The 12,095-nt window shown below is 60.0% G+C and overlaps 1 protein-coding gene across 1 annotated transcript; it reads left to right on the top strand.

Moving 5' to 3' along the window:
- The first annotated feature begins 876 nt into the window (after positions 1-876).
- On the top strand, positions 877-11,457 carry mars1 (methionyl-tRNA synthetase 1). The gene is made up of 7 exons (XM_060822884.1): positions 877-1,113; positions 2,070-2,201; positions 2,387-2,491; positions 5,424-5,607; positions 7,257-7,328; positions 9,390-9,473; positions 10,958-11,457. Exons 1-7 carry the CDS (start codon positions 962-964, stop codon positions 11,099-11,101), a joined length of 873 nt encoding a protein of 290 aa, XP_060678867.1. The 5' UTR covers positions 877-961; the 3' UTR covers positions 11,102-11,457.
- Positions 11,458-12,095: the final 638 nt, after the last annotated feature.

Below are 12,095 nucleotides of genomic sequence, written 5' to 3'. Positions count from 1 at the left end.
CCGCTCGGTCTCTCCCTGACTCCCTGCCCGGTGTCTCCCTGACTCCCCGCCCGGTGTCTCCCTGACTCCCCGCCGGGTGTCTCCCTGACTCCCCGCCCGGTCTCTCCCTGACTCCCCGCCCGGTCTCTCCCCGACTCCCCGCCCGGTCTCTCCCTGACTCCCCGCTCGGTCTCTCCCTGACTCCCCGCCCGGTGTCTCCCTGACTCCCCGCCCGGTCTCTCCCTCACCCGCCCGCCCGTCTCTCCCTGACTCCCCGCCCGGTGTCTCCCTGACTCCCCGCCCGGTGTCTCCCTGACTCCCCGCCCGGTGTCTCCCTGACTCCCCGCCCGGTCTCTCCCTGACTCCCCGCCCGGTGTCTCCCTGACTCCCCGCCCGGTCTCTCCCTGACTCCCCGCCCGGTCTCTCCCTGACTCCCCGCCCGGTCTCTCCCTCACCCGCTCGGTCTCTCCCTGACTCCCTGCCCGGTGTCTCCCTGACTCCCCGCCCGGTGTCTCCCTGACTCCCCGCCCGGTGTCTCCCTGACTCCCCGCCCGGTCTCTCCCTGACTCCCCGCCCGGTCTCTCCCTGACTCCCCGCCCGGTGTCTCCCTGACTCCCCGCCCGGTCTCTCCCTGACTCCCCGCCCGGTCTCTCCCTCACCCGCCCGGTCTCTCCCTGACTCCCCGCCCGGTGTCTCCCTGACTCCCCGCCCGGTGTCTCCCTGACTCCCCGCTCGGTCTCTCCCTGACTCCCCGCCCGGTCTCTCCCTGACTCCCCGCCCGGTCTCTCCCCGACTCCCCGCCCGGTGTCTCCCTGACTCCCCGCCCGGTCTCTCCCTGACTCCCCGCCCGGTCTCTCCCTGACTCCCCGCCCGGTCTCTCCCTGACTCCCCGCCCGGTCTCTCCCTGACTCCCCCTGCAGAGTACCTGAACTATGAAGATGGGAAGTTCTCTAAGAGCCGTGGTATTGGTGTGTTTGGCGACATGGCGAAGGAGACGGGGATCCCCGTTGATATCTGGAGGTTTTACCTGCTCTACGTTCGCCCCGAGGGTCAGGATAGCAGCTTCTCCTGGAGCGACCTGATGCTGAAGAACAACTCCGAGCTCCTCAATAACCTGGGCAACTTCGTCAACAGGTACACAGGCCCCTGCCGTCCCTTTACACAGGCGGCCCTTCGGCCCATCCTCCCTCCTCCAGCCTATCCCACAGGAACAGCAGGAGGATCCCATTCACCCCTCTGCCTGCAGTAAGCCTGCGAGCAGTAACCATTGGGCAGGCACCCCCCCGGACAGTTGGCAGGCCCGGGTGGTTGTGAGGTGGTGATCCCGGTATGAAGGTGTCAGGTTGAGGCGTGGTGTGAAGGAGGAGATGGGGTGGGGAGGATGATTGGAAACGTGGGGGTGGGGGGGGGGGGAGGGCAGGAATTTCAGAGGGTCGGAGGTGACCGAGATAGGGAGGGGGTGGTGTAGGCGGTGACTGAGGGGGGAGATCAGGAGAGTGTGTCTGTGTCTGTGTGTCTGTGTGTGTGTGTGTCTCTCTGTGTCTCTCTGTGTCTGTGTGTGTGTGTGTGTCTCCGTGTCTGTGTGTGTGTGTGTGTGTGTGTGTGTCTCCGTGTCTGTGTGTGTGTGTGTGTGTGTGTCTCTGTGTCTGTGTGTCTGTGTCTGTGTGTCTGTGTCTGTGTGTCTGTCTCTGTGTGTCTGTGTCTGTGTGTCTGTCTCTGTGTGTCTGTCTCTGTGTGTCTGTCTCTGTGTGTGTGTCTCTGTGTGTGTGTGTCTGTGTCTGTGTCTCTGTGTCTGTGTGTGTGTGTGTGTGTGTGTCTCTGTGTGTGTGTGTGTGTGTGTCTCTGTGTGTGTGTGTCTGTGTGTTTTATCTCTAGGACGTCCCTGAGCACTGAGATAGGGAGGGGGTGGTGAAGGGGGCTACAGGCAGTGATTGAGGGGGGGGGGGGGGGGGGGACAGGAGATTGTGTCTGTCTGTGTGTATGTTAGTCTCTGTGTGTCTGTGTGTCTCTGTGTCTGTCTGTGTGTGTCTGTGTGTGTGTGTTTTATCTCTAGGATGTCCCTGAGCACTGATTGTGTGTTTTGGTGACAGGGCTGGGATGTTTGTCAGTAAATTCTTTGAGAGCACGGTGCCCGAGATGGACCTGAACCTGGAGGACAAGTGGCTGCTGGCTCAGATCTCCTGGGAGCTACAACAGTACAACAGGCTGTTAGAGAAAGTACGGTGAGTGCTGAGGGAGCGAGGGCTGTGGTAGGGTCAGTGCTGAGGGATTGGGCGCTGTGGGAGGGTCAGTGCTGAGGGAGCGGGCGCTGTGGGAGGGTCAGTGCTGAGGGAGTGGGTGCTAGCTGTTGTCTGGCAAGTTTTGAATGAATGTCTGTTTTCTCCCCCCCTTTCATTCTTGGCCCCAGAATTCGAGATGCTCTGAGATGTGTGCTGAACATTTCGCGATACGGGAACCAGTACATCCAAATCAACGAGCCCTGGAAACGAATCAAAGGAAGTGACACAGAACGGTAAGTTTCCACCACCCAGCGAGTTTGCCATTACCCCCTTCAGTGCTGAGGGAGGGTGGGTGCTGTGGGAGGGTGGGTGCTGTGGGAGGGTCAGTGCTGAGGGAGCGGGCGCTGTGGGAGGGTCACCGCTGAGGGAGCGGGCGCTGTGGGAGGGTCAGTGCAGAGGGAGTGGGTGCTGTGGGAGGGTCAGTGCTGAGGGAGCAGGTGCTGTGGGAGGGTCAGTGCTGAGGGAGTGGATGCTGTGGGAGGGTCAGTGCTGAGGGAGTGGGCGCTGTGGGGAGGGTGGGTGCTGAGGGTGCGGGCGCTGTGGGAGGGTCAGTGCTGAGAGACTGGGTGCTGTGGGGAGGGTCAGTGCTGAGGGAGCGGGTGCTGTGGGAGGGTCAGTACTGAGGGACTGGGTGCTGTGGGGAGGGTCAGTGCTGAGTGAGCGGGTGCTGTGGGAGGGTCAGTGCTGAGAGAGCGGGTGCTGTGGGAGGGTCAGTGCTGAGGGACTGGGTGCTGTGGGAGGGTCAGTGCTGAGGGAGCGGGCGCTGTGGGAGGGTAAGTGCTGAGGATGCGGGCGCTGTGGGGAAGGTCAGCGCTGAGGGAGTGGGCGCTGTGGGAGGGTCAGCGCTGAGGAACTGGGTGCTGTGGGAGGGTCAGTGCTGAGAGAGCGGGCGCTGTGGGAGGGTCAGTGATGAGGGAGCGGGTGCTGTGGCGAGGGTCAGTGCTGAGGGAGCGGGCGCTGTGGTGAGGGTCAGCGCTGAGGGAGTGGGTGCTGTGGGAGGGTCAGTGCCGAGGGAGTGTGTGCTGTGGAAGGGTCAGTGCTGAGGGAGCGGGCGCTGTGGGGAGGGTGGGTGCTGAGGGTGCGGGCGCTGTGGGAGGGTCAGTGCTGAGGGTGCGGGCGCTGTGGGAGGGTCAGTGCTGAGGGTGCAGGCGTTGTGGGAGGGTCAGTGCTGAGGGAGAGGGTGCTGTGGGGAGGGTCAGTGCTGAGGGTGCGGGCGCTGTGGGAGGGTCAGTGCTGAGGGTGCAGGCGCTGTGGGAGGGTCAGTGCTGAGGGTGCAGGCGTTTTTTTTAGATTAGACTTACAGTGTGGAAACAGGCCCTTCGGCCCAACAAGTCCACACCGACCCGCCGAAGCGCAACCCACCCATACCCCTGCATTTACCCCTTACCTAACACTATGGGCAATTTAGCTTGGCCAATTCACCTGACCCGCACATCTTTGTGACTGTGGGAGGAAACCGGAGCACCCGGAGGAAACCCACGCAGACACGGGGAGAACGTGCAAACTCCACACAGTCAGTCGCCTGAGTCGGGAATTGAACCCGGGTCTACAGGCGCTGTGAGGCAGCAGTGCTGACCACTGTGCCTGGGAGGGTCAGTGCTGAGGGAGTGGGTGCTGTGGGAGGGTCAGTGCTGAGGGAGCAGGCACTGTGCGAGGGTCAGTGCTGAGGGTGCGGGCGCTGTGGGAGGGTCAGTGCTGAGGGTGCGGGCGCTGTGGGAGGGTCAGTGCTGAGGGAGTGGGTGCTGTGGGGAAGGTCAGTGCTGAGGGAGCGGGCGTTGTGGGGAGGGTCAGCGCTGAGGGAGCGGGCGCTGTGGGGAGGGTCAGCGCTGAGGGAGTGGGCGCTGTGGAGGGTCAGTGCTGAGGGAGTGGGCGCTGTGGGAGGGTCAGTGCTGAGGGAGTGGGTGCTGTGGGAGGGTCAGTGCTGAGGGAGTGGGCGCTGTGGGAGGGTCAGTGCTGAGGGAGTGGGTGCTGTGGGAGGGTCAGTGCTGAGGGAGCGGGCGTTGTGGGGAGGGTCAGTGCTGAGGGTGCGGGTGCTGTGTGAGGGTCAGCGCTGAGGGAGCGGGTGCTGTGGGAGGGTCAGTGCTGAGGGAGCGGGTGCTGTGGGGAAGGTCAGTGCTGAGGGAGCGGGCGTTGTGGGGAGGGTCAGTGCTGAGGGAGTGGGTGCTGTGGGAGGGTCAGTGCTGAGGGAGTGGGTGCTGTGGGAGGGTCAGTGCTGTGGGAGGGTCAGTGCTGAGGGAGTGGGTGCTGTGGGAGGGTCAGTGCTGAGGGAGCAGGCGCTGTGTGAGGGTCAGTGCCGCAGGAGTGTGTGCTGTGGAAGGGTCAGTGCTGTGGGAGGGTCAGTGCTGAGGGAGTGGGTGCTGTGGGAGGGTCAGTGCTGAGGGAGCAGGCACTGTGCGAGGGTCAGTGCCGAGGGAGTGTGTGCTGTGGAAGGGTCAGTGCTGTGGGAGGGTCAGTGCTGAGGGAGTGGGTGCTGTGGGAGGGTCAGTGCTGAGGGAGCAGGCGCTGTGCGAGGGTCAGTGCTGAGGGAGTGGGTGCTGTGGGAGGGTCAGTGCTGGGGGAGCGGGTGCTGTGGAGGGTCAGTGCTGTGGGAGTGGGTGCTGTGTGATGGTCAGTGCTGTGCGAGGGTCCGGGCTGAGGGAGCGGGTGCTGTGCGAGGGTCAGTGCTGAGGGAGTGGGTGCTGTGGGAGGGTCAGTGCTGGGGGAGCGGGTGCTGTGGGAGGGTCAGTGCTGTGGGAGTGGGTGCTGTGTGATGGTCAGTGCTGTGCGAGGGTCAGTGCCGAGGGAGTGTGTGCTGTGGAAGGGTCAGTGCTGTGGGAGGGTCAGTGCTGAGGGAGTGGGTGCTGTGGGAGGGTCAGTGCTGAGGGAGCAGGCACTGTGCGAGGGTCAGTGCTGAGGGAGTGGGTGCTGTGGGAGGGTCAGTGCTGTGGGAGTGGGTGCTGTGGGCGGGTCAGTGCTGAGGGAGCAGGTGCTGTGCGAGGGTCAGTGCTGGGGAGCGGGTGCTGTGGGGAGGGTCCGGGCTGAGGGAGTGGGTGCTGTGTGATGGTCAGTGCTGTGGGGAGGGTCCGGGCTGAGGGAGCGGGCGCTGTGCGAGGGATGCTAATTTTAATCACTCTGTGTCTCTGTTCCCTCTCTCCCCTCCCCACCACCCCCTCCCTGAGTGAGTAGGAAGCGAGCGGGCACAGTGACTGGGGTGGCCGTGAACGTAGCCTGCCTGCTCTCTGTCATGCTGCTGCCCTACATGCCGACCGTCAGCGCTGCCATCCAGAGGCAGCTCCAGGCGCCAGAGCAATGCAACTCGCTGACTGACCGCTTTGTCTGCGTGCTGCGCGCCGGGCACCGCATTGGCACGGTAAGGATCGTCGTCCCCATCAGGACACACTCGCAAGAGTGTCAAATCTCCGGGGTCGTGCGGTCCCTGACCAATCAGCAGCCTCTCCACTGCCCCCGGCCCTTGCTCCTCACTGGGGGCTGACGGGCGGCAGATGCAGTTTAATTTAGATCCATGTGAGGGGCTGCGTTTTGGAAAGCCAACCAGGGCAGGACGTATCCACTGAATTGTCGGGTCATTGGGAAATAGGCTGCAGGCTCAGACAGGATCGGCGCAGGTCTGATGGGCCGAAGGGCCTGTTCCTGTGCTGTAATTTTCTTTGTCTGTCATACACTTAACGGTAAGGTCCTGGGGGAGTGTTGGTGAACACAGAGACCTTGGAGTGCAGGGTCATAGCTCCTTGAAAGTGGAGTCGCAGGTGGATAGGATAGTGAAGGAGGGGTTTGGTATGCTTCCCTTTATTGGTCAGAGTATCGAGTACAGGAGTTGGGGGGGTCACGTTGCGGCTGTACAGGACATTGGGTTAGGGGGCCCCTGTTGGAATATTGTGTTCAATCCCGGTCTCCCTGCTACAGGAAGGACTCTCTCATACACACACACACTCTCTCACACACACACTCTGTCTTACACACTCACTGTTTCTCTCTCTCCCACACTCCCTCTCTCACACACACACTGTCTCTCTCACACATTCTCTCTCATTCACACTCTCTCTCTCTCTCACACACACACACACACACACACACACACACACACACACACACACACTCTCTCTCTCTCTCTCTCTCTCTCTCTCTCTCTCTCTCTCTCTCTCTCTCACACTCTCTCTCTCTCTCACACACTCTCTCTCACTCACACTCTCTCTCTCTCACACACACACACTCTCTCATACTCTCTCTCTCTCTCTCTCTCTCTCTCTCTCTCTCTCTCTCTCTCTCTCTCTCTCTCTCACACACACACTGGAGCGTCAGAGGCTGAGGGGTGACCTTATAGAGGTTAATAAAATCACGAGGGGGTGTGGATAGGGTATGTAGATAAAGTATTTTTGCTTTGTTTGGATTAGATTAGGTTCCCTGCAGTGTGGAAACAGGCCCTTCGGCCCAACCAGTCCACACTGACCCTCTCAGACCCATTTCCCTCTGACTAACGCCCCTCCCACTAGGGGCAATTTAGCACGGGCCAGTTCACCTGACCCGCACATCTTCGGATTGTGGGAGGAAACCGGAGCACCCGGAGGAAACCCACGTAGTCACCCGAGGGTGGGATCAAACCCGGGTCCCTGGCGCCGTGAGGCAGCAGCGCTCACCACTGAGCTACCGTGCTGCCCCATGTGTTTCCGTGGGGTGGGTGGGAGTCCCGAACTGGAGGGGTGTCGGTTTATGGTGAGAGGGGGTGGGAGGGAAAGGGACCCGAGGGGCAGCGTTTTCCCCCCCCCCAGAGGGTGGTGCGTGTGTGGGAGGAGCTGCCAGAGGAAGTGGGTGGGGGGCTGGTACAATGCCAGTATCGAAAAAGGCAGGTGGATGGGGGAACGGGCAGGGCTCAGAGGGGTTGGGAGCAGGCAGGTGGGGCTAGTCTCGTTCGGCACGGAGCAACTGGGGCCGAAGGGTCTGTTTCCGTGGAGCCGTTGCCTGACCCGACGCGTGACCCTGCGCCCCTGTTCCTTTTTCCAGGTCAGCCCGCTGTTCGAAAAGCTAGAACCGGGTCGGATCGAGGAGTTAAGGAACAAATACCGAGGTCAGAAGGTGAGTATTTCCCCCCTCCCCACCTCCTCCTGCCCCCTTCCCACCACCTCTGGTCCCCAGGACTGCCCTCGGATGCAGAAAGGCCCACCCCCTCCCCCACACCCGGGAGGAGATCGAGTCTCGGTCAGGCTGTGACCGGGGACTGGATCCACACAGACCCATCAGCACCCTGCTGCCAGCCGAAACTCCACTCGTAGGTCAGTCAAGGCAGCCCTGTCTGCTTTTATTCTAATAAGCATCTTCGAGCACGACAGGAAAGCTGCCATCTCTTAATTGATGGCGTGTTATCGACGCCGCCAACCCACCGGGCAGCTGTTTCATTCGCTGTGTCCTCGCCCCACCTCCCTTCATCCCTTTGCTGGACAAACGCTTAACTGTCTCTGAGTAAGCGCGTTCCTGTCTTGGGGACTTTTACAGAGTAAAGCTCCCTCTACACCGTTCCCCCCCCCCCATCAAACACTCCCAGGAACAGGGGGTTAGATACAGAGTACAGCTCCCTCTACACCATCCCCCCATCAAACACTCCCAGGGACAGGGGGTTAGATACAAAGTAAAGCTCCCTCTACACTGTCCACATTCCTAGGGACAGGACATTAGATACAGAGTATAGCTCCCTCTACACCATCCCCCCCATCAAACACTCCCAGGGACATGGGGTTAGATACAGGGTACAGCTCCCTCTACACTGTCCCCACTCCCAGGGACAGGGGGTTAGATACAGAGTAAAGCTCCCTCTACACCATCCCCCCCATCAAACACTCCCAGGGACAGGGGGTTAGATACAGGGTACAGCTCCCTCTACACCGTCCCCCACTCCCAGGGACAGGGGGTTAGATACAGGGTACAGCTCCCTCTACACTGTCCCCACTCCCAGGGACAGGGGGTTAGATACAGAGTAAACCTCCCTCTACACTGTCCACATTCCTATGGACAGGATGTTAGATACAGAGTATAGCTCCCTCTACACCATCCCCCCATCAAACACTCCCAGGGACAGGTGGTTAGATACAGAGTAAAGCTCCCCCTACACTGTTCCCCACTCCCAGGGACAGGGGGTTAGATGCAGAGTAAAGCTCCCTCTACACCGTCCTCCCCCATCAAACATTGCCAGGGATAGGAACAACACGGGGTTAGATACAGATTAAAGCTCCCTCTACACCATCCCCCACTCCCAGGGACAGGGGGTTAGATACAGAGTACAGCTCCCTCTACACTGTCCCCCCCCCATCAAACACTCCCAGGGACAGGGGGTTAGATACAGAGGAAAGCTCCCACTACACCGTCCCCAACTCCCAGGGACAGGGGGTTAGATACAGAGGAAAGCTCCCACTACACCGTCCCCAACTCCCAGGGACAGGGGGTTAGATACAGAGGAAAGCTCCCTCTACACTGTCCCCAACTCCCAGGGACAGGGTGTTAGCTACAGAGGAAAGCTCCCACTACACCGTCCCCAATCCCAGGGACAGGGGGTTAGGGACAGAGTAAAGCTCGCTCTACATCGTCCCCCACTCCCAGGGACAGGGGGTTAGAGACAGGGTAAAGCTCCCACTACACCGTCCCCCAATCCCAGGGACAGGGGGTTAGATACAGGGTACAGCTCCCTCTACACCGTCCCCCACTCCCAGGGACAGGGGGTTAGATACAGGGTACAGCTCCCTCTACACCGTCCCCCACTCCCAGGGACAGGGGGTTAGATACAGGGTACAGCTCCCTCTACACCGTCCCCCACTCCCAGGGACAGGGGGTTAGAGACAGAGTACAGCTCCCTCTACACTGTCCCCCCACTCCCAGGGACAGGGGGTTAGATACAGAGTAAAGGTCTTGGCACCCTTTAAGACGCGAGTGAGCTCACTTGTGTCTCCCCTGTCGCTGTGCGTATCTCGGAGAATCTGACCAACTCCTACCCCCACCCTCCCAAAGTCAGCCCGCCAGAAATCCCAGAGGAAACGGGCAGCGTTTGTGACGCCCCCTCGTTCCCCCCCCCCCCCCCGACCCGACCCCGGACGCCCTGGCAGCGAGAGCGGCTCTGCCCGATATTAAAACGCGTTGCTCCTTCGGTAGGTGTCCGCAGAGGCCAGACCTGACCCCGGGGAGAGAGAGAGCCCCGTTCTCCCCCAGGATCTCCGGGAGCTGGTGACCAAGCAGGTGAGAGAGAGAGAGTCCCGCGGGTTAGAGGCTACCAGAGACGATGTAGCGCCTCCTGTTGATCGCAGCCCGCGCCCTGGACAGTGACTGGACACGTGGGGTTGTTATCGACCAGACCAGATCCCCGCCCACCCACCCACCCATCCCATCAGTGAAATATTTTGAGAAAGTCGCCTGCGCTATTGTAACGGTGGGTGTGAGGCGCTGTGTTCCCGACCGGTCTTGACCTACACCACGTTCAGCGGTTTACTTAAATGCCGTAGAGTCGTACAGCACCGGAAACAGGCCCTTCGGCCCGTCTCGTCCGTGCTGACCCAGATATCCCTAACCTAACCCAGTCCCCATTCCCCCAGCACTCGGCCCCATCTCCCTCTAAACCCTTCCTGTTCCTGTCCCCCATCCACCTTTTAAATGCTGTCATTGTACCAGCCCCCACCCACTTCCTCTGGCAGCTCCTCCCACACACGCACCACCCTCTGGGGGGAAAAAGTTGCCCCTCGGATCCCTTTCCCCCCTCTCACCTTAAACCTACACCCCTTTAGTTCTGGACTCCCCCACCCCAGGGGGGAAAAGACCTTGTCTATTTACCCCCCACCCTCGTGATGTTATAAACCCCTATAAGGTCACCCCTCAGCCTCCGACGCTCCAGGGAAAACAGCCCCAGCCTGTCCAGCCTCTCCCTGTAGCTCAAACCCTCCAACATCCTTGTCCATCTTTTCCGAACCCTCCCACAACATCCTTCCTGTAGCCGGGAGACCGGGATTGAACACAATATTCCAACAGGGACCCCCTAACCCAATGTCCTGTACAGCCGCAACGTGACCCTCCCAACTCCTGTACTCAATACTCTGCCCAATAAAGGAAAGCATACCAAACCCCTCCTTCACTATCCTATCCACCTGCGACTCCACTTTCAAGGAGCTATGACCCTGCACTCCAAGGTCTCTGTGTTCACCAACACTCCCCCAGGACCTTACCATTAAGTGGATAAGTCCTGCTAAGATTTGCTTTCCCAAAATGCAGCCCCTCGCACTTGTCTAAATTCAACTCCATCTGCCGCCCTTCGGCCCATCTGATGGAGGTCCCGTTGTACTTTGAGGTAACCTCCTTCGCTGTTCACTGCACCCTCATTTCTTGCCTGTCATCTCCAAGCTCACGAACCACCCCTCCCACGTTCGCATCTGAATTCCTTACTCGGACAGTCGAAGGGGGCGTGGGTCAGTAGGAGACTCGCCAACTTTAAGGGCATTTAAATGGCCGTTGGGTGGACCTATGGAAGAGTGTGGGCTTCAGATTAGTGGCGCAGCATCGATGGGCCGAGTGGCCTGCTACTGTTCTTGTGTTCGAAATCGTTTCTAAGAATGAGGAAAGGCCGTGGACCGATCGCTTGTGGCGCGCGGTGACTTTTATTGGTAGGGTTTCGGTTTCGGTTTGGCGTGGAAGTGAGCGGTAAGATTTCATTTGTATATAACCCTCCCTCCCAGGGTAACCGGGTGCGGGATCTGAAGGCGCGGAAAGCGGAGAAGGCGCTCATCGACGCGGAGGTCTCCGCCTTGCTGGACTTGAAAAGGAGGTTGCAGCAAGCAGAAAGGAAGGTGGGTGGGGGTGGAGAAGTGACGTGGCCATGATTCCTTACCCCTCCTCCACCACGGCCCACCTCCTGTTCCCATCTTGACCACGAGCTGTGCGACTCTCTCTCTCTCTCTCTCTCTCTCTCTTTGCCCTCTGCTCCGGGCACAGTCCGATCCCACCGCACGCTGGCCCGTCCCGGTCCAGTCCACGGGAGGAGGAGCCGGGTGTGAGTGTGTTTGAAAACGTGTCGCCCCCCCCCCCCCCCCCGGGTGCGTTGGCGAAGGTGGTCAGGAGGAGGGGGAGGCGTTTGGCCGGGTGAAATACCGGTGGTTCGGGACTGATCGTCTGGGGACTGTCTGCCAAGGGCAGGACTTGCAAAATCTCGTCAATAAAACAGTTTTTAAAAAAAATATATCTCTCTGTCTCTGTGTCCGTCTGTGTGTGTGTGTGTCTCCGTCTCTGTGTGTGTGTGTGTGTCTCCGTCTCTGTGTCTCTCCGTCTCTGTGCCTGTGTCTCTCTCTGTCTCTGGGTCTCTCTGTCCCTCTGTCTCCGGGTCTGTGTGTGAGAGCCTGTGTGTGTGTGTGTCTGTGTGTCTGTCTCTCCCTCTGTGTGTGTGTGTGTGTCTGTCTGTCTCTACCCCCCTCCCTCCCTCTCTCTGTCTCTCGCGCTCTCTGTCTCTCTCTCTCTGTCTCTCTCTCTCTCTGTCTGTCTCTCTCTGTGTCTCTCTGTCTCTCGCTCTCTGTGTCTGTGTGTCTCTCTCTCTCTCTCTGTCTCTCCCTCTTTGTATGTGTGTGTGCGTGTCTGTCTGTCTCTACCCCCCTCCCTCCCTCTCTCTGATCCCTCTCTCTCTTTCTCTTTGTCTCTCTCTCTGTCTCTCGCGCTCTCTGTCTCTCTGTCTCTCTCTGTCTCTCTCTCTCTCTCTCTGTCTCTGTCTGTCTCTCTGTCTTTCTCTCTCTGTCTCTCTCTCTCTGTGCGTGCGTGTCTGTCTGTCTCTACCCCCCTCCCTCCCTCTCTCTCTGTCTCCCTCTCTCTTTCTCTTTGTCTCTCTCT

The sequence above is a fragment of the Hemiscyllium ocellatum genome, unplaced genomic scaffold (genome assembly GCF_020745735.1).
Source record: "Hemiscyllium ocellatum isolate sHemOce1 unplaced genomic scaffold, sHemOce1.pat.X.cur. scaffold_2558_pat_ctg1, whole genome shotgun sequence".
Lineage (NCBI taxonomy): Eukaryota > Metazoa > Chordata > Chondrichthyes > Orectolobiformes > Hemiscylliidae > Hemiscyllium > Hemiscyllium ocellatum.
The sequence above is the reverse complement of the archived record's forward strand: the minus strand, read 5'-3'. Positions and strand labels throughout refer to the sequence as shown.